This window comes from Gymnoscopelus braueri (assembly GCF_963280865.1).
Source record: "Gymnoscopelus braueri genome assembly, chromosome: 16".
Taxonomy (NCBI): Eukaryota; Metazoa; Chordata; class Actinopteri; order Myctophiformes; family Myctophidae; genus Gymnoscopelus; species Gymnoscopelus braueri.
In genome coordinates, this window is record NC_137616.1 from 43094050 (window position 1) to 43121251 (window position 27202).

Consider the following 27202-nt stretch of genomic DNA (forward strand, 5'->3'; position numbering starts at 1 on the left):
AATGTCTAAAAGATGATTTCATTAAAAGCAATTGTTTGTTTTTTTTACTCGATGTTCAGAAAGTCCAGTGTCAAGTGGCCTCAACATTATGGGCATGTTACGTCTGTGACGTAACGTGACGTAACGTAAACCTACGAATGGAGGGAAGAAATGTCACGGATGTGACATTCTTGCGCCTGTTAACATTACGAACCCAATGTCCAACCACCTCTACCCACATGGTAATTGCAGCCCCATAGGATAATCGATTCAGTCGATTACTTCAATGACAAACTGTGACTGCACATGTCAGCAAATCTCCTGGCATCCCATATAGAAAGGGTCTTATTCGAGGTTTCCACCCAGAAATACGCCACACAACACCTTTAGCACAACAAGAAGACCATTCCAAACCATGTCTGTCAGGGTGGCTGTGGTAACGGGCAGTAACAAAGGGATAGGCCTGGCCATAGTCAGAGCCCTCTGTCAGCAGTTCCAAGGACATGTTTATGTCACTGCCAGAGACGGTGGACGGGGCCGGGCGGCAGTCGAGTCTCTGGCCTCAGAGGGACTCAAACCAATGTTTCACCAGCTGGACATCAATGACCCGAACAGCATTGCCGCCGCGGCTAATTACTTCACGGAAAAATACGGCGGCGTGGACGTCCTCGTCAACAACGCCGGGATAGCGTTTAAAGTCGCGGACACCGCTCCGTTCGACGTCCAGGCCGAGGTGACTCTGAAGACCAACTTCTTTGCCACCCGAGACGTGTTGACTCACTTCATGCCTCTCGTCAAACCTGGAGGTCGCGTGGTGAACGTCTCCAGCCTCCAGGGCTCTCTCGCCCTGAATCGGTGTAGCCCCGCCCTCCAGGAGCGCTTCCGCAGCGAGGACCTGGCGGAGGACGAGCTGGTGGGACTGATGCGCCGGTTTGTCGGCCTGACCAAGACGGGCGAGCACAAGGCCGGAGGCTGGCCTCAGACCGCGTATGGAGTGTCTAAGGCCGGGCTAACGGCTCTGTCGGTGGTCCTGGCCCGTCGGCTGTCTAAGGAGAGACCGGACGACCGGATACTCTTGAACGCCTGTTGTCCGGGCTGGGTGCGAACGGACATGGCCGGTCCTAAAGCTCCAAAGTCACCAGACGAGGGCGCTGTGACTCCGGTCTACCTGGCCCTTCTGCCCCCGGGAGCCACACAGCCTCATGGGAAATTTGTCTCTGACAAAAAAGTACAACCATGGTGATAGGATAGAGAGGGATGAGCATGTACACGAACATGTTTTACCTTTAGCATGGATGAACCAAAATGTTATTCCATTCAAAGAAACACAATTGGGCTAGACTCTCTAGAGTATAATACATGAAACAGACTTTTACTGTCTTATGTTATGACGATGACAAAAATGCAATTGTATGTTCTGCCTGGCTTTACCTTTAATAACCTGAAATGTTTTTAGTTTTTTCAAAGGGTAAAAGATTTGTATTAAATATGGAACACTGGCAAAACAATTGAAAACCTTGTTGATCAAAAATATATAAAAGAAAAGGTCTTATTCAGGTCAGAGGTCCTATACCCTGTCTGCAGAGCGTGGCAACACCATGACACCACCATGCCAACACTTGAAACAAGCACAGCAAGTTGGTCAAGTTTGCCACCTCACCAGTCCTGACTTTGAATCAACAAGCAAGACTTTAAAAGACCAGGGACGGTCCCTGAAAAGCATCATTCACTCACTCTGAACCACCACACTGGAAGAGTTTGAAGAACGTCGTATGGGTTCAGCGGAACACCAGCCGAAATCAACATGAATGTTTATGTGTTTGTACTGGTTCTGCTCGGTTGGTGTGGGTTCGCCTTCAGTCAAGGTCTGTTGTTTTTTCCCAAATATATAATCTTTAATGTGCCATACTGTGCAGGTGCCTGTGTGTGTAGGCTAGGAATATGGTTAAAGTTGTGAGGGCCAAATGTCCCCCACAACAATTAGCTTATAGTAGGATTTGAGAAATAAACATTTTGAGGACAATTTTCCTGCTCCTCGCAAGATAAATTGTAATTTTATGTTAGGAAAATATTCAGGTTGGTATTACATTACATTACAGTCATTTGGCAGATGCTTTTATCCAAAGCGACTTTCAATAAGAGTTAAGGCGGTTACACACCGGCGAATATGCGAATATACGCAAAATTCGGACTCGTTCCGAATAATTAAAAGACGCTTTTTTCGCTCCGCGAAACTGGTGTGGAAGCTTGCATTGACTTTATAAGGTTTAAAATAAAAACGTATTATTCGCATGAAATAAATCGCCCCGGTGTGTAAGGACCTTTAGAGTTAGGATTGGGTGGTGTGCACCATATATAGCCGATCTACAATTAAGGCACAAGCTCACTACCCAACACATTTGTGAGCAAGTAATTGGCAAGGCAAAACAAAACAAAAAAGCAAAAAGGGTATTCATAAAATCGCCGTCCTAAAAATGTTGCTGTCCCCAAAAGTATAGTAATCAGTGGTGTAAAGTAACTAAGTACATTAGTGTACTTGAGTACAAGTTCGAGGAATTTTTACTTTACTGGAGTATTTCCAATTTTCAGTACTTTTACTTCGACTCCACTACATCTCAGAGGCAAATATTGTACTTTTAACTTCACTACAATTATTTGAAAAGTTTAGTTACTAGCTAGATTTTGATTATTATTACAAAACATACATTAACCGCTTCAGCCCTATATACATTTTGGCCATTTGAAAATAGCCGATCTACAAGCTCACAATGCGTCGCGCTGCGACGCATTGTGAGCTTGTAGATCAGCTACTTTCAAAAGAGTTTTATACATTTGAAAACTTGTGAAATGGGACATAGTCATATAGGGGACATAGGGAGTATTTCAACATTGCAGTATTGATACTTTTACTTATGTAAAAAAAAAATCCACCACTGCGTTTCCACAGAGTGTATAGAGAGCGTGCTGGAGAACACTGACTTCACGGGAGACAATGTGATGTGGGTTTCGTCTCCTGATGTGGAACACTGTCAGCTAATGTGCACCGAGCATCCGTCCTGCCTGTTCTTCTCCTTCATGCATTATTCCTGCTCCCTGAAGTCCACTGCGTCGGGAAAGCCCAGGAGACAGCTTCCGCTAGTGGGTTCCACCTCTGGCTACTCTCTGAAACCCTGTCGTCTACCGCCGGGTAGGAACATGACAACTAACCAGTGCTACGTTCAGCTTATTGAATACGATTCACCAGATCGTTGCTGTGTCGTGAATTAACATCCAACTTGATCGTACTACAGCATCGCACAAAATAATCAAAAGAAGCAGATCTGCAAGCTCGAAACACAGCGCATTTTGAGCTTGTAGATCTGCTACTTTTGCTATATTTGAATTTAAGTCCTGAAAAGTAAAACATTTGGACATCTCCACCCCGACAGAGGCGACATATTTGAAATTACCGCTTTGACTGGACCTGTGTGGTCCTTTAAGTTAAGTGCAACAGTTATTTGAAGCGGTTAGGTGGTGCACGCACATCCAAGAATTTCAACGGGTGCTGGCTCCGACTAAATAAACATGAACAAAAGGAAAGGGATACGCACACCGTCTTAATGCTCCCAACAAAATTTTAAATGAAGCGGTCAAAAAAACAACGTTTCGGCCGATGTGGCCTTCGTCAGGTATACTGAGCTGAGTGAGGAGACAAGTATATAAAGAGACAAGAGAGGGCAGAATTCACTAATCACTGAGTGAAGGCAGCCGAAACGTTTTTCTTTTTTTTTTACCGCTTTATTTATAAAATGTTGTTGGGAATATTAAAGATGGTGTGCGGACCCTTTCCTTTTGTTCATGCAACAGTTATTTGAACTAACCAATTTAATCCATTATTTAAGATAAATATTGAAATAAAATAATCATTTGTGGGGGGGTTCCTTTTTTTACACTTTTAACCTTTCACACATTTTAAAAAATAGACTGGGGTCAATTTGTGTGGGGTATATGTGTGAAATTGAAAAATTACCAGATATCATATAGATGGGTATACAGTATACCTCTATAATGAGTATGAGCACAGTACAAAGGGAACCAAATTGACCCATAAGTTCCCATTGTTCGAATTATACAATTATAGACCTGCAAGGGTCCATTCGGTTCCTAACTATCAATTATTTAACCGAGGACCCCCAGGAACTCATGGACCCCTGGGTGTACCCGGACCCAGAGTTGATTCCTCGATTGTTTCCCACATGTGGAAATAAAGTGTCTGTCCAACACAAATCCCTTGTCTGTCTGTCTGTCTGTCTGTCTGTCTGTCTGTCTGTCTGTCTGTCTGTCTGTCTGTCTGTGTCAGACGCCTGTCTATCTAAGGTGTATCATGACATGGAGTTTCACGGAACAGACTATCGAACGCTGTTCACAGGCGACTATGAGGAGTGTCAGAGAATCTGCAGCCACGACTCGACCTGCCACTTCTTCACCTTCATCACGGAATCCTTCTCCATCCAAACCATCAGGTGAACAAGGGACACCATGTCAGTGAGTTATGAACAAGATTCAAGATTCGAGAAGTTTTCATTTGTCACTGACAAGCAGCGAAATGTTGTTGGGTCACCGCGGATTGTGCTACATACGTATAACGGAAATATATTAAAGCATGCAAGAAAAAAAATGAATAGAATGACACAAATATAAAAAATAATATACAAAAATTACAGTGATGGGCTATATGCTAATACCTAGGGACTTGTTTTAGACAGGCACAGTAACTTAAGCGGGGGGGGGGGGGGGGGGGCACATATTGCCTTATGTTTTACTTTTTTTGTTTTAATTTTATGGCCATGTCCACATTTAGTGCTCTAACAGCGGCCGTACAAAAAAGAAAGACACCTCTGTGAAGCCTTGGCTATCTTGGGCGTTTACCGTTACGCATCATCACAAACAGTTTGTTGCTTGGATGATGTTTGTCCTTCATAATGCCAAAGTTCCTACTCTCATAAATGTTCCGCAGAGACAGACGAGAGCATCCTTTAACATGCATAAGAACAGGGTTAGTGTTCATTTCTTGTATGGGAGAATGAGACACTGAAGCATTAGAGACAGTTCCAATAAAACCAGTACTTATCTCAGATCCTGTACATGTATTATCTGTAGGGTGTGGGGGGGACACAAAACATGTGAAAATAACAAAATAACATAAAATAAAATAACAGATCTACTATAGCTCACAATTGCAAGGTGTTGTGAACTTGTACATTTTTATCTGTGGAACCGAGTAAAACCAAATTTAATGCCTCAACTCCTACATTCCAAGTGCTTGTCAGGGTGGGGGTGTCCCCAGTTCAAATATGATTATTTTGGGGGGTCGCGGCATGTAAAGGTTGAGAACCACTGCTCTAAGAGATGTGTCTTATTACTGACATAACTGTTTACACTGTGGTTGTAGATATAAGTGTGTTCTGAAGTACAGCTGGGCAGAACCCAGGACTCCTGTTGTAGAAAACGCCTCCGATCTGGTGTCTGGATTCTCCTACAATCTGCTGCAGACACACACGCACCTTGAGACTGGTAGGTACAGAGAGGACTAATAGAAAAAGAGCGGATTTGTACTTATTGTGACATAAATGATATTGAGAATGTGTTCCATTTTATTTTCTACTGCCCCTTATATCATGAGCTACGTCAAAAAAATATTTAATAGGTATAAAAAGCTACATTTGATATGGTTAAGTGAGACTTGTATGGATTTTTAAACATAAGATATTAATATTTATAATAATAATGATTAGAAAAAGCATGGGGCAAACGGACAAAGAAAACATGTGATGAATATCTATTTTTAGTTTTTGGGAACCAAATATTTTCTTTTTTACTTGTGCAGTTTCTGTTACCAGGAAGTGAATGTGATATTGTTTATTTATGTTTTTGATGTCTTATAATCCCGTAAGTGATGGGTCTTATGACAAGACACGAAAATAAAAATGCATTCATTCATTCATTCATGCATTCACATGACTAAACCGTGTGTGTGTGTGTGTGTGTGTGTGTGTGTGTGTGTGTGTGTGTGTGTGTGTGTGTGTGTGTGTGTGTGTGTGTGTGTGTGTGTGTGTGTGTGTGTGTGTGTGTGTGTGTGTGCGCGTGTGCGTGCGTGCTGGGAACCACCCATCCCGTCCTCAACTTGCTACAATGACCTTTGAAGAGGTTACAGGGGTTCCCCAGCTAAATGACTGATAGTTAATCTTCGTAACGTACAAGAAAGTCTGCTTGGATCAGAGTTAAACTGCTATTATCTTTATACCTATACAGTAGATTGACACTAAAGGAATTCTGGGACCAAATGACAGATCATATCAGACCAAATAATGTCTATCAAAAACATCTTATGAGATGGATGGGGTCCTTGACATAAAAAAGGTTATGAATTGCACTACACAAAGTGGGTATTGGCTAGCCTGGGACCAGACGAATCTGCCAGTGCAAAAAAAAAAATTGCCCTCTGCGATTTGGGTCTGACACCGCTCTGTTTTGAATCCATTTCCTGCTCCCGAAGTCTGGGGTGACCAATCAGGGTCCAGTATTCAAATATGGGAGACTGTAATTGGTAGTTGGTTGTAGGTCTAACCAATTGCGTCCAGAGCCATCGTTTTGAACCCGCCCCCTTGGGAAAAAAAGTTCCTCATAGAAGCACCACCAGACTCATATCCACGCAGTGATATAGTCCGGCTACGCGAGGCTAGGTATTGGCTTCACTATATAATTAAGCAACTAAAAGGATCGTGTCGGTCAAAATGCATACTTTCACACAGAACTGTGTGTGTGTGTGTGTGTGTGTGTGTGTGTGTGTGTGTGTGTGTGTGTGTGTGTGTGTGTGTGTGCGCGAAACGTGGTGTGTGTGCGTGCAGCTTGTAAGGCTAAGATCCTACAAAACATCAACATTCCAGGACACGACATCGAGACGCTGTCTGCTGTCTCAGCTGAACACTGTCTGAGCCTGTGCTCTGCTCATCCACGCTGCACCTACTTCACCTTCTCCAGGTGTGTATGATGTAGGCCTACCACACAGAGTGGACACGTTTCATGTTTACCAGAGCCTTCTATTGGAGAGTTACGTCAATGAGGGGGCAGCAACAGCGCCGGTCACGCGGTTCATGTAAACCAGTGTTAATTTTGTTGACTAAGACTAAAAGACTAAAAGACTAAAAGACCAAAAGACCAAAATATTTTGATATGTAGTCGACTAAGACTAGACTAAGACTAAACAATTTGAGAAGACTAAAATAGGACTAAAATAGGACTGGTGTGTTATTCAAAAGACTACGACTAAATCGGAATTTGCTGTCGAAATTAACTCTGACGTAAACTCAAAATAGTGACAAACGCTCATAGACTCCGCGTGCATTCTGTGAACTTCCGGTTCAGGCAATAGAAGGCTCTGTAGAAGACTGAAGTGAACAGAGGTGACGCAACTCTCCTTATATGGCTCTGATGTTTATACTATACATTCTACATCACCTGCTCCAGGTGTGTATGACGCCCCATAGGGAGTGGACACATTACATGTGTACTCTACATCTCATCATTTATTCCAGGAGTTACCAAACTATTTCCTTGCCATGGACCCCCAAACAGCCATAGCCTCACTAGTAGAGCAGATAGTAGGAACAATCGTTCACTTTGTGATACAAGCGTGAAAATTGGCATGAACATTCCTTTAGGTCAACTCTTTGACTTTTTTAATCGAGCCACTCAAAAATCCAAGATGGCGGCCATTTTTCAAGATGGCCGATACCTTAGTGGGCAGTTAAGTGATATGATGGTTTATTTGGTGATACAAGCATGAAAATTGGCATGAGCAGTCTCTGTGGGTCACTTGACAATAGGCCACCCACAGCTACTTGAAATTTCAAGATGGCGGCCATTTTTCAAGATGGCCAACACTTTAGTGGAGCATTTAAGTTATATAATGGTTCATTTGGTGATACAAGCATGAAAATTGGCATGAGCAGTCTCTGTGGGTCACTTGACAATAAGCCACCCACAGCTACTTGAAATGTCAAGATGGCGGCCATTTTTCAAGATGGCCACCACCTTAGTGGACTAGTTAAGCTTAAGAAATCATTTAGTTGGTGATACAAGCATGAAAATTGCCATGAGCCGTCTCAAAAGGTCATTTGACAAGAAACCGCCCACAGCCACTTGAAATTTCAAGATGTCAATCTTTAAATGATACCTTTTCTCATAGAAATGTATTGGGTTCCTCAAAAAGCTCTGTCAAGAGAGGTTGTTTGACTGTGTTTTGTCTGACTCCTCGCCCACGACCTGTCCAGTTTGGTAAGACCTGTCAGGAGTTGCCTCCCACCGGCATAGCTCTCAGGGTTCACTGAGGTAGGCCTAAACAAGCTCCCTTACCACGACAAGGTAACAGTCACAAGGGAGGATATATATATATATATATATATATATATATATATATATATATATATATATATATATATATATATATATATATATATATATATATATATATATATATATATATATATATATATATATATATATTGTTTTTTTTAAACTAACAGCCATTACATGTGTCAAATAAATACTAAGGGGTGGGGAAACAAAAAATAAGATGAATAAATTAGCACAGTTGTGGTGCTGATAAGCACAGTTGTGGTGCTGAACGGACAGTGCTCCAAAATTATGAGTAATGGCTAATACTGAATGGCAATAGCCACGGAACCATGACAAACGATACTAAGGAACTAAACTGAAAATGTGCTTCACTGTTAGATATGGCAGTGGAAGGCAGTGGAAGCAATGTTACAAAGTAACAACTGAAAATTACACAGTAATAGACTAGATAAAAAGTAAAACATGATGCGTCGATGTGACGAGGGGAAGCCGAGCCATAGGCCTCCACTTGAAAACACAGAGGACAACAGGGAATAACTCTGGCAAAATAAACATGCAAATAGGTTCTAGCAGGGGCAACTACATAGGCATGTGAAACTGAGTCCATATCTGAAGCAGTTACACCTTCCAGTACATGCCTTGGAGCACCCACATTTGGTCAACTCCCAACAACTCTCCGCAATAGGTGGAAGTGGAGTCCAGAAGACTTTCCACTTCTCGTCCTGTTCCACCCATCCCCAGTCAGATGGGCTCGGCATTTGTGGATGTCGCTTCAATGCCTGTCCCCACACGTATCCAGCCTCATAAGAAGCATGTTTGGCATGCTCTTTGAGTGCTGCTTGAGTTGGTGGGATCAAGTCATATTGTCTTTGCTTTCTGGCAAAGAGATCAAGCCTGGCCTCGTTCACAGTTGTGACATCGCTGGACCGGTCATACATTAGATCTTCTTGGCCTCTTGACATGGATATCTTTGGTATCTTCAGTGTCTTCAGCAGATGTAGATGCTCTCTTTTGGGCCCTTTCCAGCTCTGTGTTGTTGAACCTAAGTTTACAGCTTGAATTATATTTTGCTCTGTTTCTTGTCGATGTGCTTTCTATGCCATCACCTTCATCTAGTCGGGTTGGACTAAGTAAGATAGGCAGAGCATTGATCTTATGAAATAATGGAACATTTCTTGCAATGGTATCATAACCAGTACGATCGTGCTCTCTGTTGAATAAACTCGGCCGAATGAGTTTTTCCTTGGTGACCTGCTGACAAATTAAACATCTGTCCCAGTTAGTTTTCACAACTGTTATGATGGCTTCTGCCATGTCTGCAGCATAGGCAGAGGCCGAGGGTTTATCCTTTTACCACCTTTTACCAAGCACTTTGATGTATGGGATACAACTAAGTTCGTGCCTTAACCCTACACTTAGTTCGATCGTTCATCCAATGCCATTTAAATCCTGAGCGATCTGTACACCATCCGGTTAACTAAAACCCCATTAACCTTGGCTCGGCTCTCCCGTGCTGGCACAACCTGTCAATTCAGGTGCGGCTATCTAACTGTTTTGGGGTAAATTAGACAGCATTTGGGATACCAACTTTCAATTAGCTGACATTGAACCCCACTCTGAGTTTAACAGCAGTGATATATCACCAGTGTGCCCTGGTAGTGCAGATATTCACTCTTATCTAATCTATCTATGATCAACAAATCAACACAACTATATTGTGATGTGTTAAAAGTTGTTCTTTAGCATAATAATGATAATCGTATAATCGTCCTTAATGAAAAAAAAACATACATTTCTATGAGAAAATGTATCTTTTGAGGATCCAGGGGGCGGCCATCTTGAAAATAGAAATTTAAAGTGGCTGGGAGTGTTTTCTTGTCAAGCAACCCTTAGAGACTGCTCATGCCAAATTTAATGCTTGTATCACCAAATAAACCATTATATAACTTAATTGCTCCACTAAAGTGTTGGCCATCTTGAAAAATGGCCGCCATCTTGAAATTTCAAGTAGCTGTGGGTGGCCTATTGTCAAGTGACCCACAGAGACTGCTCATGCCAATGTTCATGCTTGTATCACCAAATAAACCATTATATAACTTAATTGCTCCACTAAAGTGTTGGCCATCTTGAAAAATGGCCGCCATCTTGAAATTTCAAGTAGCTGTGGGTGGCCTATTGTCAAGTGACCCACAGAGACTGCTCATGCCAATTTTCATGCTTGTATCACCAAATAAACCATCATATCACTTAACTGCCCACTAAGATGTCGGCCATCTTGAAAAATGGCCGCCATCTTTGATTTTCAAGTGGCTCGATTAAAAAAATCGATAAATGACCTCTAAAGATGATCTGTACCAAGTTTCACGCTTGTATCACAAAGTGAACGATTCTCCCAAAATATTGCTTTTAGCCGCTGCACTACACGTGTCGCAGCTTGTGGATCGGCTATTTTTGACTTTTTCTCTTGACAATTTTGACAGCAATGACAATGGCCAAAATAATACAATAATAGAAAATTATATATATATATATATATATATATATATATATATATATATATATATATATAGAAACGCGGCGTGAAACGACACGCTTTGAGCTTGTAGATCTGCTACTTTTGCTACTTTTGAATTTGAATCCTGAAAATTAACAGTTTTGGACGTGTGAGGTATATATATATACTTATATATAACTTTAGTTCTACTTGCTTGTCATGTTTACTCATACAGTGAACACCTCCATTGCTACCTGAAGAACAATGAACACGAAATGGAGACAGATGCTTATCAAGGAGCCATCTCTGGAATGCCTGCACGCTTCTGTCAACCTGACGAAGGTATGGACTCTACTGTACACTGTGTAACTGTACTGTACCCCCAGGGGGGTCCCCAAATGTATAGCTTAATGTGCAACGTTGCCTAAGTTTCAAATACTACTTCAGAAAGAGCCAAACATTGTGAAAATAGCCGATCTACAAGCTCACAACGCCTCGCAGAGCGAGGCGTTGTGAGCTTGTAGATCGGCTATATTCAGAATATTATCTTTGGAACCGAGTCAAAAAAATTGCAAATGCTTACAATACCAAGTGCTTGTCAGGGTGGGGGTTCACAGTTCAAATATGATTATTTTGGGGGGGTAATGGCCTGAAATGTTTGGGAACCCTTTCTCTGCTGTACACATGATACTGGCTGAGAAAAGGGCTCTCAGAGTTATGTTTTTTTTCTTTTTTTAAAAATGGTTACATAACGCTGAGCACACGTCTTCAAAACCCTTTACGTGCTTAGAACAACAGCAGTCTACACTACAGTACGTGGACAAAACGGCTAATTATATGTGATATTGCTCAAAAACACAAAATGCATTCAATTAATGCCGCTTTCAATATAGTCTCCCTCAAACTGAACCACCAGCCAAACTGAATGCAGGTACAGTTCACTCTGCAAATGTTTACAGAGTGGCGTCCACTCATGCACAGGACAACTAAGCAGAGCAATTAACACATTATTTTATGATTGTTTAACAATCACGCTTCACGGCAGTCTCGCCCATGTTGATAGTACGACAGTATACTCTATACTCTTTTAAGAATGTGTTGGCTTGGAGATCAGTTCTTCTCGGCAACCAACATGTAATAATAATAATACAACAAGCAATTTATATAGAGCTTTTCTAGATACTCTGTTGCTTTACAAAACAAATAAAAACAACTTTATTAAGAAAATAACGCTGTCGTATGATGTACTGTATAAATAAAGCTTAGGCTTCATTGTTTTGTCAAGATGCATGTGGCTACAGAGAATAATGTGAGGAGCTTTGAAAAGCACAAGACAACTAAGCAGGGCAATTAACTAATTATTTTATGATTGTTTAGCAATCATGTTTCACGGCAGTCTCGCCCATGTTGATATTACTGTATGTTCTCCCTTCTGAGGGAAGGTTTTACTCTAATCCTTCACATGCAGCCTTTGAAGGGTTTGAAGGCGTTGTTACGCGGACGCTTCGGTGGCTATAGCCACCAATGTTTTATCCAAAGCCAAAAAAAAAAAATATATATATATATATATATATATATATATATATATATATATATATATATATATATATATATATATATATATATAACCCTAACCTAACCCTACCCCTAACCCTAAAACCGAAATAAAGTAACAAAAAACGGGGAAAAAAGTACCCAAACCCGCCAAAATCCGTGCGCGGGGGAGGGGACACATGTCCGTTGCCTGGGGGGCTAAGCCCCCAACCTAGTAGAGACCTAGCGACGCCTCTGACAACATGAAAAAAACAAACAGGCATTCAATCAAAACTGTTACTTTTCAGGATTCAAATAAGTAGCAGAACACCTTTTGATGCTTTTGTGTGACGCTGTAATAGTATGTTTTCAACGAAAAAACACAAAAAGTTCAAATAAAAGGTTTCTGCCCGACAGCAACGACAACGAAATGAGATAAGAATGAAAACAGAGGTCAATAAAAATAAAGCTGCAGCACAACAAGGTGCTGTGATGAGGCTGTGAATAGCATACTGTATATACCTCTGTACAATAGATTATGGACATGTGTCAATAGAATCTGTGCCTAACTTTAGTCCCAGGTTTTCAGAAGGGTTGACATACCCGTTTTCCTGTTCCGGTTCATTTTCCCATAGATTTGTTTGATTGGCTCGGGTTTCCATTTCAAATGAAACCCATGCTGCCGAGATGGAAACATGAACCGGAACAGGGAATCTTCTAAAAAAGACTACATCAGACTCCTGAACAAGGTGTGAACACCGCCTTCTATTTAAGGCACGAACATGATGAGGTGGTTTTATGTGAAAGGTTTTTTTTTTTACTTTCCATGCTCAAACTGGTCTTTGAAACGGCACCTTAAGCCTTAAGGAACATTGCAACTACTGCTACTTTAGTTTTTTCACCCGCATATGATGCTAATGTTTAAAAAAAAAAACATAATTGTACACACCTGTATATGATGCTAACTTTCTAAACATCATTTTAGTTTCTTAGATTTTTTTAATGGTGTGATGATTCTTTTTTATGCAATTGCCTATTGTAGCACTTTGAGATTTTCACAAATGTAAAGTGCATTATAAATAAAATCCATTATTATTATTATTGTGGGATCGCTAAAGCGATCACACTACTGTTATTGTCAACACCGTTTTTTGACCCCTAACTAGTCCTTCATACTTTTAGCTACAAACTCCGTTCCAACTCTTCAACGTTCGGCCTACTCAGGACATGTCGGCTACCATTTGAATTTTTGAAATAATTTGTACTTTTAGAGATATTTCACTTTTTACTTCTAAAAAACTCCCATTCATTTCAATGGAGAAATTCATACTTTTAGATAGAAACTCCGTTCCAACTCTATAACGTTCAGCCTACTTAGGACATATTGGCTACCATTAGATTTTTTTGAAATAATTTCTACTTTTAGAGATATTTCACTTTTTAAATAGTAAAAATACTTAAAAGTTGATAAAAAGAGTAAAAATACTTAAAAGTTGTAAAAATTAGTAAAAGCTACTTTAAAGTAAATAAAGTGACTAAAAATACTTTAAAGTAAATACCTTGAGTAAAAATACTTAAGAGTACTTATATTGAGTAAAAATACTTAAAAGTACTCAAAATGAGTAAAAATACTTAAAAGTTGAAAAAAATAGTAAAAATACTTAAAAGTTGATAAAAAGAGTAAAAATACTTAAAAGTTGTAAAAATTAGTAAAAGCTACTTTAAAGTAAATAAAGTGACTAAAAATACTTTAAAGTAAGTACCTTGATTAAAAATACTTAAGAGTACTTATACTGAGTAAAAATACTTAAAAGTACTCAACATGAGTAAAAATACTTAAAAGTTGAAAAAAATAGTAAAAATACTTAAAAGTTGTAAAAATTAGTAAAAAATACTTTAAAGTAAATAAAGTGACTAAAAATAATTTAAAGTAAATACCCTTTAGAACCTTTCAAACCTTTAGAACCTCTTAAACCTTTAGAACCTCTTAAACCTTTCAAACTTTTCAAACCTTTCAAACCTTTAGAACCTTTCAAACCTTTAGAACCTCTTAAACCTTTCAAACCTTTAGAACCTCTTAAACCTTTCAAACCTTTCAAACCTTTCAAACCTTTCAAACCTTTAGAACCTTTAGAACCTTTCAAACCTTTAGAACTTTTAGAACCTTTACAACCTTTCAAACCTTTAGAACCTTTAGAACCTTTCAAACCTTTAGAACCTTTAGAACCTTTCAAACCTTTAGAACCTTTAGAACCTTTAGAACCTTTAGAACCTTTAGAACCTTTAGAACCTTTCAAACCTTTAGAACCTTTCAAACCTTTAGAACCTTTAGAACCTTTAGAACTTTTAGAACCTTTCAAACCTTTAGAACCTTTCAAACCTTTCAAACCTTTCAAACCTTTCAAACCTTAAACCTTTCGAACCTTTCAAACCCTTCAAACCCTTCAAACCTTTCAAACCTTTCAAACCTATAACACTACTAACACTATCAATACTCAACACCAGCAACATTCTTAGCGATCCCACACTGTTTCTTCAGGAACAGTACCTTCTAGTTATTATTATTATTGTGGGATCGCTAAAGCGATCACACTAATGTTATTGCCACTATTTATATACTATATTCCGCCCGTTTTTTGACGGCTAACTAGTCCTTCATACTTTTAGCTACAAACTCCGTTCCAACTCTTCAACGTTCGGCCTACTCAGGACATATCGGCTACCATTTGAATTTTTGAAATCATTTGTACTTTTAGAGATATTTCACTTTTTACTTCTAAAAAACTCCCATTCATTTCAATGGAGAAATTCATACTTTTAGCTAGAAACTCCGTTCCAACTCTATAACGTTCAGCCTACTTAGGACATATTGGCTACCATTAGAATTTTTGAAATAATTTGTACTTTTAGAGATATTTCACTTTTTAAATAGTAAAAATACTTAAAAGTTGATAAAAAGAGTAAAAATACTTAAAAGTTGTAAAAATTAGTAAAAGCTACTTTAAAGTAAATAAAGTGACTAAAAATACTTTAAAGTAAATACCTTGAGTAAAAATACTTAAGAGTACTTATATTGAGTAAAAATACTTAAAAGTACTCAAAATGAGTAAAAATACTTAAAAGTTGAAAAAAATAGTAAAAATACTTAAAAGTTGATAAAAAGAGTAAAAATACTTAAAAGTTGTAAAAATTAGTAAAAAAATACTTTAAAGTAAATAAAGTGACTAAAAATAATTTAAAGTAAATACATTGAGTAAAAATACTTAAGAGTACTTATATTGAGTAAAAATACTTAAAAGTACTCAAAATAACAATACAAATACTTTAACACCTTTCAAACCTTTCAAACCTTTCAATCCTTCAAACCTTTAGAACCTTTAGAACCTTTAGAACCTTTAGAACCTTTAGAACCTTTAGAACCTTTCAAACCTTTAGAACCTTTAGAACCTTTCAAACCTTTAGAACCTTTCAAACCTTTCAAACCATTCAAACCTTTAGAAACTTTAGAACCTTTCAAACCTTTAGAACTTTTAGAACCTTTCAAACCTTTAGAACCTTTAGAACCTTTCAAACCATTCAAACCTTTAGAACCTTTAGAACCTTTCAAACCTTTCAAACCTTTCGAACCTTTCAACCCTTCAAACCGTTCAAACCTTTCAAACCTTTCAAACCTATAACACTACTAACACTATCAATACTCAATACCAGCAACATTCTTAGCGATCCCACACTGTTTCTTCAGGAACAGTACCTTCTAGTTATTATTATTATTGTTATTATTATTGTGGGATCGCTAAATTGTGGGATCGCTAAAGCGATCACACTACTGTTATTGTCAACACCGTTTTTTGGCCCCTAACTAGTCCTTCATACTTTTAGCTACAAACTCCGTTCCAACTCTTCAACGTTCGGCCTACTCAGGACATGTCGGCTACCATTTGAATTTTTGAAATAATTTGTACTTTTAGAGATATTTCACTTTTTATTTCTAAAAAACTCCCATTCATTTCAATGGAGAAATTCATACTTTTAGATAGAAACTCCGTTCCAACTCTATAACGTTCAGCCTACTTAGGACATATTGGCTACCATTAGAATTTTTTGAAATAATTTGTACTTTTAGAGATATTTCACTTTTTAAATAGTAAAAATACTTAAAAGTTGATAAAAAGAGTAAAAATACTTAAAAGTTGTAAAAATTTGTAAAAGCTACTTTAAAGTAAATAAAGTGACTAAAAATACTTTAAAGTAAATACCTTGAGTAAAAATACTTAAGAGTACTTATATTGAGTAAAAATACTTAAAAGTACTCAAAATGAGTAAAAATACTTAAAAGTTGAAAAAAATAGTAAAAATACTTAAAAGTTGATAAAAAGAGTAAAAATACTTAAAAGTTGTAAAAATTAGTAAAAGCTACTTTAAAGTAAATAAAGTGACTAAAATACTTTAAAGTAAGTACCTTGATTAAAAATACTTAAGAGTACTTATACTGAGTAAAAATACTTAAAAGTACTCAAAATGAGTAAAAAATACTTAAAAGTTGAAAAAAATAGTAAAAATACTTAAAAGTTGTAAAAATTAGTAAAAAATACTTTAAAGTAAATAAAGTGACTAAAAATAATTTAAAGTAAATACCCTTTAGAACCTTTCAAACCTTTAGAACCTCTTAAACCTTTCAAACCTTTCAAACCTTTAGAACCTTTCAAACCTTTAGAACCTCTTAAACCTTTCAAACCTTTAGAACCTCTTAAACCTTTCAAACCTTTAGAACCTCTTAAACCTTTCAAACCTTTCAAACCTTTCAAACCTTTCAAACCTTTCAAACCTTTAGAACCATTCAAAGCTTTAGAACCTTTAGAACCTTTCAAACCTTTAGAACCTCTTAAACCTTTCAAACCTTTCAAACCTCTTAAACCTTTCAAACCTTTAGAACCTTTCAAAACTTTAGAACCTTTCAAAACTTTAGAACCTTTAAAACCTTTAAAACCTTTAAACCTTTCAAACCTTTAACTCTACTAACACTATCAATACTCAATACCATCAACATTCTTAGCGATCCCACACTGTTTCTTCAGGAACAGTACCTTCTAGTTATTATTATTATTATTATTATTATTATTATTATTATTATTATTATTATTATTATCATCTTGTTTTCAGTATACTGTTTGTAGGCTATATCTCTATTTGTCCTACCATTTTTCTAGCAATTTTCCCTTTGCTCTCACTTCACCCCTATCCTCTCTCTTCTCACTGAATACTGCAAAAAATGATCGAGCTTATCTGCAAAACCTGCAAACCTGTGATGTGACAAAATACAACACGTTGTGATTCTTCCTCTTCCAGGCTGGGTGAGGCAGGTCCATGAAGGGGTCCATTTCAGAGGTTCTGACATCCGCTCTGTGGTGCTGAAAGACCCGGAGAGCTGCCAGAAAGCCTGCTCTGATGATCCCAACTGTCAGTTCTACACCTACTTCTACAGTGTCTTCCATGACCCTGTACAACGGTATGCTTTCACAGACACAGTGGTGCAAAGTAACTAGGGGAGAACGGGGTAAGATGAACCTCTGGGTAAGTTGAACCACCCCCTGTATCTTTAAAACTATACACATGAGTTGTCATGTGACCTTAAAATCAGGACACATCCATCATTTCCACCTGGCTGTGAAGTTGAGAGACACATGGGCAAAGTGATAAGCATATTTCTACACAAAAAAAGTTTTTTTTGCTGGTCAAAGTTAATTTTTTACTTTTCAGGTATAATACTTTTTATTTTAAAGCAAATGTACCCAGGTTGAAACTTATATATCATGCATGTTGGTGATATTCCAATGTAAAACCATGTGAATCATTTAGCTAAAGATTAACCAGAAGCATTAAGCTAGCCAGGTTAGGTTAAATTGGTGGCCATGGGGCAAGATGAACCAAATGCCTTGGGGTAAATTGAACCAATTATCCTAATATTAATCACCATTCATATTTTTATTATGTATTTTCTTCACAAATTATGCTGTATGACCTTTCATTTGGATGAATACACTCATTTAAGAGAAGTTTTCAATATTGTATTAACAATTGCAAATATTAAAAGGTTCTGAATAACAAACATTATTTAATTGGTTTTATATTGTTTAAATACCATTAAGAAAATAAATAAGACTATTTGCAAAAGGGAAATGTGTTATTAAATTATTGTTGATACGTGAATACATTATTTGTTCAAGTTTAAACTTGAAAATGCAAAATATATGGGTAAATTTACCCCTTGACTAGGATCAACTTACCCCTTACCTGGGGCAAGTTGAACCACATGACCACTATTTTTTTGAGAACCCATATTTTTACAACCATTTGTCATAGATGCACACTCATTATTTCAATTGATAGAAGACATCTTGAAGTTTTAGTAGATGTTTAGATTTTACTTCCTTCTCATTTTTCCTTGCCTAGAGGTCAACATAAGTAAAAAGTGGTTCATCTTATCCCGTTCTCCCCTACGTACATTACTGTGCTTAAAGCTGCACTATGTAACATTCCTCTTCTACCCCAGATTTGAACCCAGTTTCTGTGCTGACATTTATACCATTGAGCTAATGGAGCCTGTCTGCTTGTTCAGGGGATAAATTGAATTTTGACCATCAGGGCCCTATTTCACGAAAGGTGAATTAGGGCTTAAGCCTGGCTTTAACACCTATCCTGGCTTAATTTAGCCAGGATTAGGGATGAATCGGTTTCATGAAAGCTGAATTATCTTGCCAGATTAGTTTAGCCAGTTCACCCTGGCTAAGTTTATCCATGACTAGATTTCACGAAAGAGAATTGAAGCAATCCTACCTTAGTTACCATGGCAATTTAGCTGTGAAGTTAGCCAGGTCAAAATGCTTGTCAGATCCTGAGACATGACCTTTGACACGATCTAAATGTCTCAATAGACGAGCAGGGAGACAAAATACAACCACCCCAATTGTAAAAGTATTAAAATCCTCTACTATACAAATTGGACAAAATTAGATTGTATTCATTAAAAAAAAGTTACATAGTGCAGCTTTAAGTACTAAGTTTGAGGTACTCTTACTTTACTTTTCATTGTTTTATGATTTTATGCAATATTGTACTTTTTTACTCCACTACCATTATTTGAAAATAAAAGATATGTTGCAGAGTTAGATTATTATATATAAAAACATTGAATCGTTTTTTTAAAAAGTGCTTTTACTTTATTACTGTAAATATGTTGATGGCTATGCTTTTGTACGTTTACTCAAGTAAAATCTTGAATAAAGGACTTTTACTTGTAACGGACAAAGGGAAAGAGACGACAACATACTGCACACATTATGCACACGCACGCACGCACGCACATGCGCACGCACGCACGCACACACGCATTTGTAGGCTATTAGCCTACTATACTTTCTTGAATGCCATTTTGGCATTCAAGACGAGTACAGTAAACACACACACACACACACACACACACACACACACACACACACACACACACACACACACACACACACACACACACACACACACAATTGTACTAATAAATATTGAGTCATTCCTGTTGAGCTGTACATGTTGTTCTGTCATGTGATTTTGTTTTCGTCCAGCAGGTGTCGCTGCTACCTGAAACGTTGCATCTCTTCTCCTGCTCCTTCCAAAGTGACCCAGCTGCATCACGTGGTGTCTGGCTTCAGCCTGCACAGCTGTCTCTTTTGATTGATTGAATACTTTTTTAGTCAGAAATGTAAAACTGCCGGTACAGTTAGGACATAAAGGCTAAAAGGATAACAAAAAATAAAAATTCATTCATCAACATCAACAGCATAAGAAATCTACACAATAATACAACAAATACAAAACACTATAGGCCTATGTACAAAGGAGAGACAGGAAAAACGATCAGGATGCATTATGTCAATTTTATTTATATTTTATCCATTTATAAGAACAGACTTCCTCCTTTGACACACACACACGCGCACACGTCACGCACACACACGCGCACACACACACACACACACACACACACACACACACACACACACACACACACACGTGCACGAGGGTGTAGGATTATGTGGTCAGACTTAGTTATTAAAGGTTTGCTGTATGGGTTTAATCAGGCAAAGATGTCAATATTAAATATGTGTTCCTCTTAAATTATTTGCGTGTGATTATATGTGAGATTTGCCTGTGCCAGGGGTTGGATGTGAGAACAATGACAAATGCTGGGTCATAATTTGTTTATATCACTGGCAGGATAACTTTAGGATAACCCTGTTGGTGTCCTAACTGCCATCTTCCAGCTTCATCCACATTCAAAGGGGAAATAACATTGACAAGATAACTTGTCTGGTTACTTAGCATAGTGGCTGCATTTTTCTTCTTTTTAGAAAACAACAAAGACGTCAGTAGATAGTCCCTTAGTTGTTGAAAGTCTCTACAGCATCATGGCATATGAGACAACTTTGAAAACATCGAACACAAAGAAATAACACATCTTGGATGTCCATGCTTTTGTAGGACTTGTGATTACACTTTACTCCCTCTAGATGGAGACACAAGAATGATTAAACCTTTGCACAACAGGGGCACTTCAGGCTGTGTTTGGAATACTTGTCAACAAAATCCAATTAAATCGTTTTTGTTGTTTTTGTTGGGGGGTATGACTTTTACAAGCCAATATTTGTTCTTAGATTTTTCAACAAAATTCTATAACACAGGGGTGTTCTGTGGCATAATGCATAATATGAAACTGGATGTCCTTGAAACATTTATTTGTTTGTTTTTCCTCACCACATATCTGGAACAAACTGCCAGCAACTCTGTTCTTTAACTTACAGCAAAAAACCTTTACGTTTGTCGCTGCTTTTCATTAAGATTTTTGAATTATTCTTCTGCTCTGTAATTTCAATTAATTTAATTTCTCTCTTCAAAGAATCTTGTTTCTTCTGTTTTATTTTTTACTTCTTTTGTTTTGTATTGTACTCTAATGTCCTCTAATGTGTTTCCGTTGCTTAATGTATTTATGTAAAGCACATTGAATGGCCTGAACATAAACTTGCCTTTCCTGCGTTGGTGAAGCAGAGGGACCTGACCCTGTAGAAGAGGCCCCTCTCTCTCTCTCTCTCTCTCACGACGACTAAAGAGCAGAACAGGAAGCAATAAACTTCCTGTCATATTTCACACATTTTGTTTTCGAAAGAACATGAGAGTTAGAGCAGAGTTTCCCAAACGATGGGTCGCGGACCCATTTTTTATGGGTCACGAGTAAATATGCCTTTTTTAACAACAAAAATTATAATCCCCCCCCCCCCATTGGGACAAATTTCAGAAAACAAATCAATAAATAAAAAATAAAAAAATGTTTTAGAAATTGTGAAAATAGCAGATGTACAAGCTCACAACTGAGCTTATACGTCAGCGTCCCACTAATAGGGCTTTAGGTGGTTCATTCATAATTTATTTTTGCAAGATTGGGTCCAAAATATTTTGGATCTCGAGATAAAAATGTAAACACTGAGATCTCACCGAGACAGAAGAGAATGGAAGGATGATGTAGGCCTACGGTACACGTATATCTGGGTTTAGCCCATCTGTAGTTTGATGATAAATGCAACAAACTCACTTTCTCAAAACTTTAAACAGAACTTTAAATTGCACTCACAAAACCCCAGAGAGTTCAGTCAAAGTCAAACAATCACCCCAAAACCATTTAATCTGTGTTCAAAATGAAACAATGCTTAGAGATTATACACACAGCCAGTCAATATACAAACACTGCAGAGCATGACTAGATAGAAACTACAGCAAGAAAACTGAAAACACATTGTTCAGGGCATGTAGTTACAGATTTGTATTTATTATATGTATAGTAGCCTACTATAAATGTGGTCATGTGGTTACATTATTTTATTCTGCTGTTTATGTTATGTGTACGTACTGTACAGATAGAACGCAAATATTACGTGGCGATAAAGTGATGTAATATTTTTTCTTTACAAGGTTGATTATTCTTTTTCAAATAAAAGCATCATCCTGGATGATGCTTCATCCAGCATGAATGCAACATCACCAAATTAATAGTTTGATGTGAAATATTCACGATGCATTTTCAGATTATTTATTCGCCACACTCCCGGTGGTTACGGACATTAAAACTAGAAACCTGCGAGATTATAGAGATTATAGACACAAGCCATAACAAGTCAACTGGGTGACCCGTTCCTTTTGTCATAGAGCAAAGCTTCGTGTGCATGAGAAAGCATTGTCACAAAACCAACTGGTTGTCTGGAGCCTTTTTGTATTGGGCAGCCCAGGCTCACCCAGAACCCTCAAATGGTGCAGTGGACTCCACATGGGTGATGAGTTTCTGGACCCAGTCCTCAGTTGGGTCAGCACAGATCTTGCGGCCGTTCAGCATTGTGAACCTAGAACAGACGGAGATAGAGAGAACAGTTTCATCATTGAGGTGTTTCATTTGGTCAACTACAAAAGTGTGCTCCTCGGAGTGCAGATCTCTGCCAGGCCCGGGTTGTTTCGATCAACAGATCTTCATCAGGAACTTTACCTGACTATTTTACGATATAATTTTTTAGTCTGATGTCATAACGATATGTATTTTTTTTGGGGTCTGATGTCACGCTGTCACAGTCAGCATGACATACACTATATTTGGTTTAGCTGCAGTGTAAAATCTATATAATTATGTCTGAGTCATAATTTTAATATAGGATGAAGATCTGTTGATCAAAACGTTGAGAATGCTATGAAACACAGCAGAGCATTTCTGACCAGTGTGCAGACTTTATTTCTAAATAAAGTGATATCATCTACAAACTGTGCAAAACAACCCCATTGCTATGATACACTCACAAAATATATACGGTCACTGTTGTGAGTTATTTGCTTATATTTATTTGTGTGTGTGTGTGTGTGTGTGTGTGTGTGTGTGTGTGTGTGTGTGTGTGTGTGTGTGTGTGTGTGTGTGTGTGTGTGTGTGTGTGTGTGTGTGTGTGTGTGTGTGTGTGTGTGTGTGACATATTTCTATTTGTCAATGTACTTTTAACAGTTGAGGAGCCTGGGAGCATAATTTTCCGTATTTACTGTAGCTTTAATGAAAATAAATCAATAATAATAATCCATGGCCAATATAATCCATCTGCATCATTTTTAATCCATATCTCTAAAAGCCCCCTATCATCTACATTAACTCGTAGCTGACTTGAGAGTTTGACAGTGTTTGACATCTTGGTATCTTGACTCTTGTGTGTAAACAGTGCTCTGAGTGTGAGTCTTTGTTAACTGCACCTTTACAATGTGTTCAATATATAAATATAGGTAGAATATAATAGTCAGAAAAGCTTAACACTCACACAACGCCATCCTTAACACAGTGAACGTGCGTGCGCTGGAATGTCACCACGTTGTTCTTAGGCAGGCGATGGGGGTAATACTGGAAGCAGCACTCAGCTGGACCAGCAGCGTTGTCTGGAAGAGAGAAACAGAGTGAGACAGAGACACAGAGACAGGCAGTTTTAACAGGCAGTTTTTGGGAATACCAAGAAAAACAAATAACAACAAAAAGATCATCGTATCATCATTAAAACCGGACGAGCCAATAGTCTTACTGTCTAATGCCAGGACATCCAGAGCTGAGAACAGCAGCATGCAGACCACTAGAATAACTGGTACCTTCTTCATCCTCATGGTCATCATTAATATTATGAATGTTATGAATATGGTTGTAGTCTGTCAGTCTGAACTTGTAAAGTTATCTGCTTCACTCTATCTCTGACGGTCTCTCTCTTCTATTGGCCCTCATTTGCTTAGACGGGTGGAAACGTGTGTGTGTGTGTGTGTGTGTGTGTGTGTGTGTGTGTGTGTGTGTGTGTGCGTGTGCGTGTGCGTGTGCGTGTGCGTGTGAGTGTGCGTGTGTGCGTGTGTGTGGGTGTGTGTGTGTGTGCGTGTGTGTGTGTGCGTGTGTGTGTGCGTGTGGTTGTGTTCGTGTGTGTGAAGGAAACAAACTGTGGTCAATGTTCATATCAAGAACGGAAGGCTCAGAGGTCTAGATGTTAGTACCCACGTCATTACACTGTGTGTGCTTTCAGAATGCGCAGAGCTGATGCATAGACGTGCACTTTATCAAATATCTACTTATAGCTATTACTGCACATGCTGCTTGCACAATGCACATGCTGTAATGTTTCAATGCTATATAGTCATTCTTATGTGTATCGTTATATTTGATTAATTATTGGAATATAATAGGAAATAAGTGTGCAGCATTTTATGCCGTGCACGTTCGTGCACGAGCCCTGCAACACAAGCAGAAATGAAAGCAGAGAGACTGCAACACCTATTACTTGTACGCATGTGCGCGTGCATGGGACGGAGATGCCCTCTGTAAAAGCACATTGGGCTCTAATGTGCTTTGGGCGCATTGGTGCCCTGATTACACTAATGTGCCCCAAGCACTAATGTGTTTGGGTAGCCTATTGGTAGCTTATATGTTTAGCTCTCAAGCTATAGGCCTACTCGAACTCCTCAAAAGGCCTTTAAATCAAAACCATTCAACATAAAGTCTGTCTTTTTCCCCCTCCCTCATAATATTTTCTTTCCTTTCATTTTCTGTTTGTTTGCACAACCACAGGTTGGATCTTTAGAGCCCCAAAGAGTGAATTGAAAATATTAAACACCTTTAAATTAACGGAATACTTAAATGTTAGAGTGCCAAAAGGCTAGATAATATTGTTAAAGCATGTTAAAATAGCAGTTGCCCTCAGCTACTTGCTCCATCTACTGCCACAGTATTTCAATTTTGTTTCTAGTCTTAGCAAAAATAGACCAATGCAATCACCTTCTAATAATGTTTGTTTTGTTATATTTTTGGCTTTTTGTGCCTTCCAGAGGCTGTTTATAAGGTGTTTCTGGCCTTGCTGAGACGACTTGTGATATTGATTGTCTTTGCCTGAACATAATGTTATATGTATGATAGAGTTATAAAGCAGATCTAAAGTGTGTGTGTGTGTGTGTGTGTGTGTGTGTGTGTGTGTGTGTGTGTGTGTGTGTGTGTGTGTGTGTGTGTGTGTGTGTGTGTGTGTGTGTGTGTGTGTGTGTGTGTGTGTGTGTGTGTGTGTGAATGCCATAGGTGGATGCACAATCCTAAAGTCTCTCACTTTGCTGTCGTAGTCAGTGAACGGCCAGCAGATGGCGTCTTTGCTCTTGGGGTTGAGTTAAATGTCATTAGATGGAAACACTCCTTCTTCATAGACTTACAGTGGGAGCAGCCGTGTGGAAACACAATCAGGGTCATCATTTGGGGTCCCATGAATTGCCACCGACTTTATTTTGTCACACTCCGCCGCCCCACAGCCCTTGGACATTGAATGCCCATATATATGGTGTTGGACTCTTAAGGGCTGTTCTTTAGGCCTGTTTAGGCCGTTGTTCATTATGTTCTGTATTTGTCTTGTATTGTTGTTACTCTGTTGCCTTTTTGTCTTGGTTTTCTGTACTCTTATTATGTATTATCGTTCCAATTGTTTCCTGTCTGTCCCTGTAATTCTGTACCTGCCTTGTCTAGCCAGTCTTGTGATTTGTCTGTGGTTCCACCTGTGTCCTCTTAGTCCCCCAGCCTATCCTAGTGTTGATTGTCTGTTGAGTTCACCTGTGTCTTGATATTCCCCTGTCTATTTAACCCCTGTGTTTACATTGCCTTCTTGCTAGACCGTAGACCTGTGATACTTAAGTTTATGTTTAGTCCTTGATGCCTACTGTTACCTGCTTTTGGAAACCTCAGTTTATTGAACTAATCCTTTGATTTGAACACTTCTGCCTACCTCGTCTGCTTTTTGGCCCCACCCACTACTCATTCCTGACATATTTACATATTCTGCGCATTTAGTTTTTTCTTCCAGATTTTACATCAGTGTTGAGTGCATCTCAATCCACGGCCGTCCATCTACATGTGACATGTGACACATGTTTTCTTCTCTGCAACCATACATACATTCATTAACCACTTTGAATCCGCTGTCAGTGGTGGAAAAAGTAGGCCTACTCACATTTTGTACTTAAGTAAAAGTATCAATACTGCAATTAAAGTATTGGCATCAAAATGGCTTGTAGATTCTGTTTTCAAATGGCAGAAATGTATATAGGGCTGAAGTGGTTAATGTATGTTTTGTAATAATAATCTACAAAGTAACTAGTAGGCTAACTAAAGTTTTCTAATAATTGTAGTGGAGTAAAAGTACAATATTTGCCTCTGAGATGTAGTGGAGTAGAAGTAAAAGTACAGACAATTGAAAATACTCCAGTAAAGTAAAAGTACCTCAAATTGTACTTTGCCTAAGTACAGTACTTGAGTAAATGTACTTAGTTACTTTACACCACCGCCCGCTGTCCCTGTTTTTGGGCATGTCGTGGAGAAGCATCATTGAGGTTTTATGCACCATCATGTCTGGAACAAATTCCCAGAAAACTGCAGGTCTTCTGCCACTATTAGTTCCTCTAAATCACAGCTAAAAACCTTTCTTTTTGCCACTGCCTTTCATTGAGTTTCTTATTTTATTCTATTCTTCTGCACTGTAATTTTAGTTTTATATAAAAGCACATTGAATTGATATGTTCTATACAATATTTTTCAAACATATTTTTTTTAAAGCGAAAATAGCAGTAAAAATACTCAAATACCAATAGCTTATGCGCAAACGTATATTACAAATACAGACAAATGTATTAAAAAAAACTAAAATAAATAAAGATATGGTCTGTACTGAAATCTCGCTA

The 27202-nt window shown here is 38.3% G+C and overlaps 3 protein-coding genes across 3 annotated transcripts; 2 read left to right on the forward strand and 1 right to left on the reverse strand.

The window, feature by feature from the left end:
- Positions 1 to 394: 394 nt before the first annotated feature.
- Positions 395 to 1222, forward strand: LOC308103438 (carbonyl reductase [NADPH] 1-like; the record flags this gene model as incomplete). Its single annotated transcript, XM_080453403.1, has 1 exon — positions 395 to 1222. The coding sequence occupies one exon, from the start codon at positions 395 to 397 to the stop codon at positions 1220 to 1222; it is 828 nt and encodes a 275-aa protein (XP_080309529.1).
- A 490-nt stretch (positions 1223 to 1712) lies between these two features.
- LOC308103633 (plasma kallikrein-like) lies at positions 1713 to 20636 on the forward strand. The gene is made up of 8 exons (XM_080453719.1): positions 1713 to 1844; positions 2927 to 3166; positions 4319 to 4481; positions 5411 to 5532; positions 6867 to 6999; positions 11106 to 11212; positions 17750 to 17909; positions 20020 to 20636. Exons 1-8 carry the CDS (start codon positions 1784 to 1786, stop codon positions 20123 to 20125), a joined length of 1092 nt encoding a protein of 363 aa, XP_080309845.1. The 5' UTR covers positions 1713 to 1783; the 3' UTR covers positions 20126 to 20636.
- A 1473-nt stretch (positions 20637 to 22109) lies between these two features.
- On the reverse strand, positions 22110 to 24250 carry LOC308103614 (C-C motif chemokine 3-like). Its single transcript, XM_080453692.1, has 3 exons — positions 24040 to 24250; positions 23785 to 23899; positions 22110 to 22839 (listed from the first exon to the last, which is right to left on the reverse strand). The coding sequence occupies exons 1-3, from the start codon at positions 24125 to 24127 to the stop codon at positions 22731 to 22733; spliced, it is 312 nt and encodes a 103-aa protein (XP_080309818.1). The 5' UTR covers positions 24128 to 24250; the 3' UTR covers positions 22110 to 22730.
- Positions 24251 to 27202: the final 2952 nt, after the last annotated feature.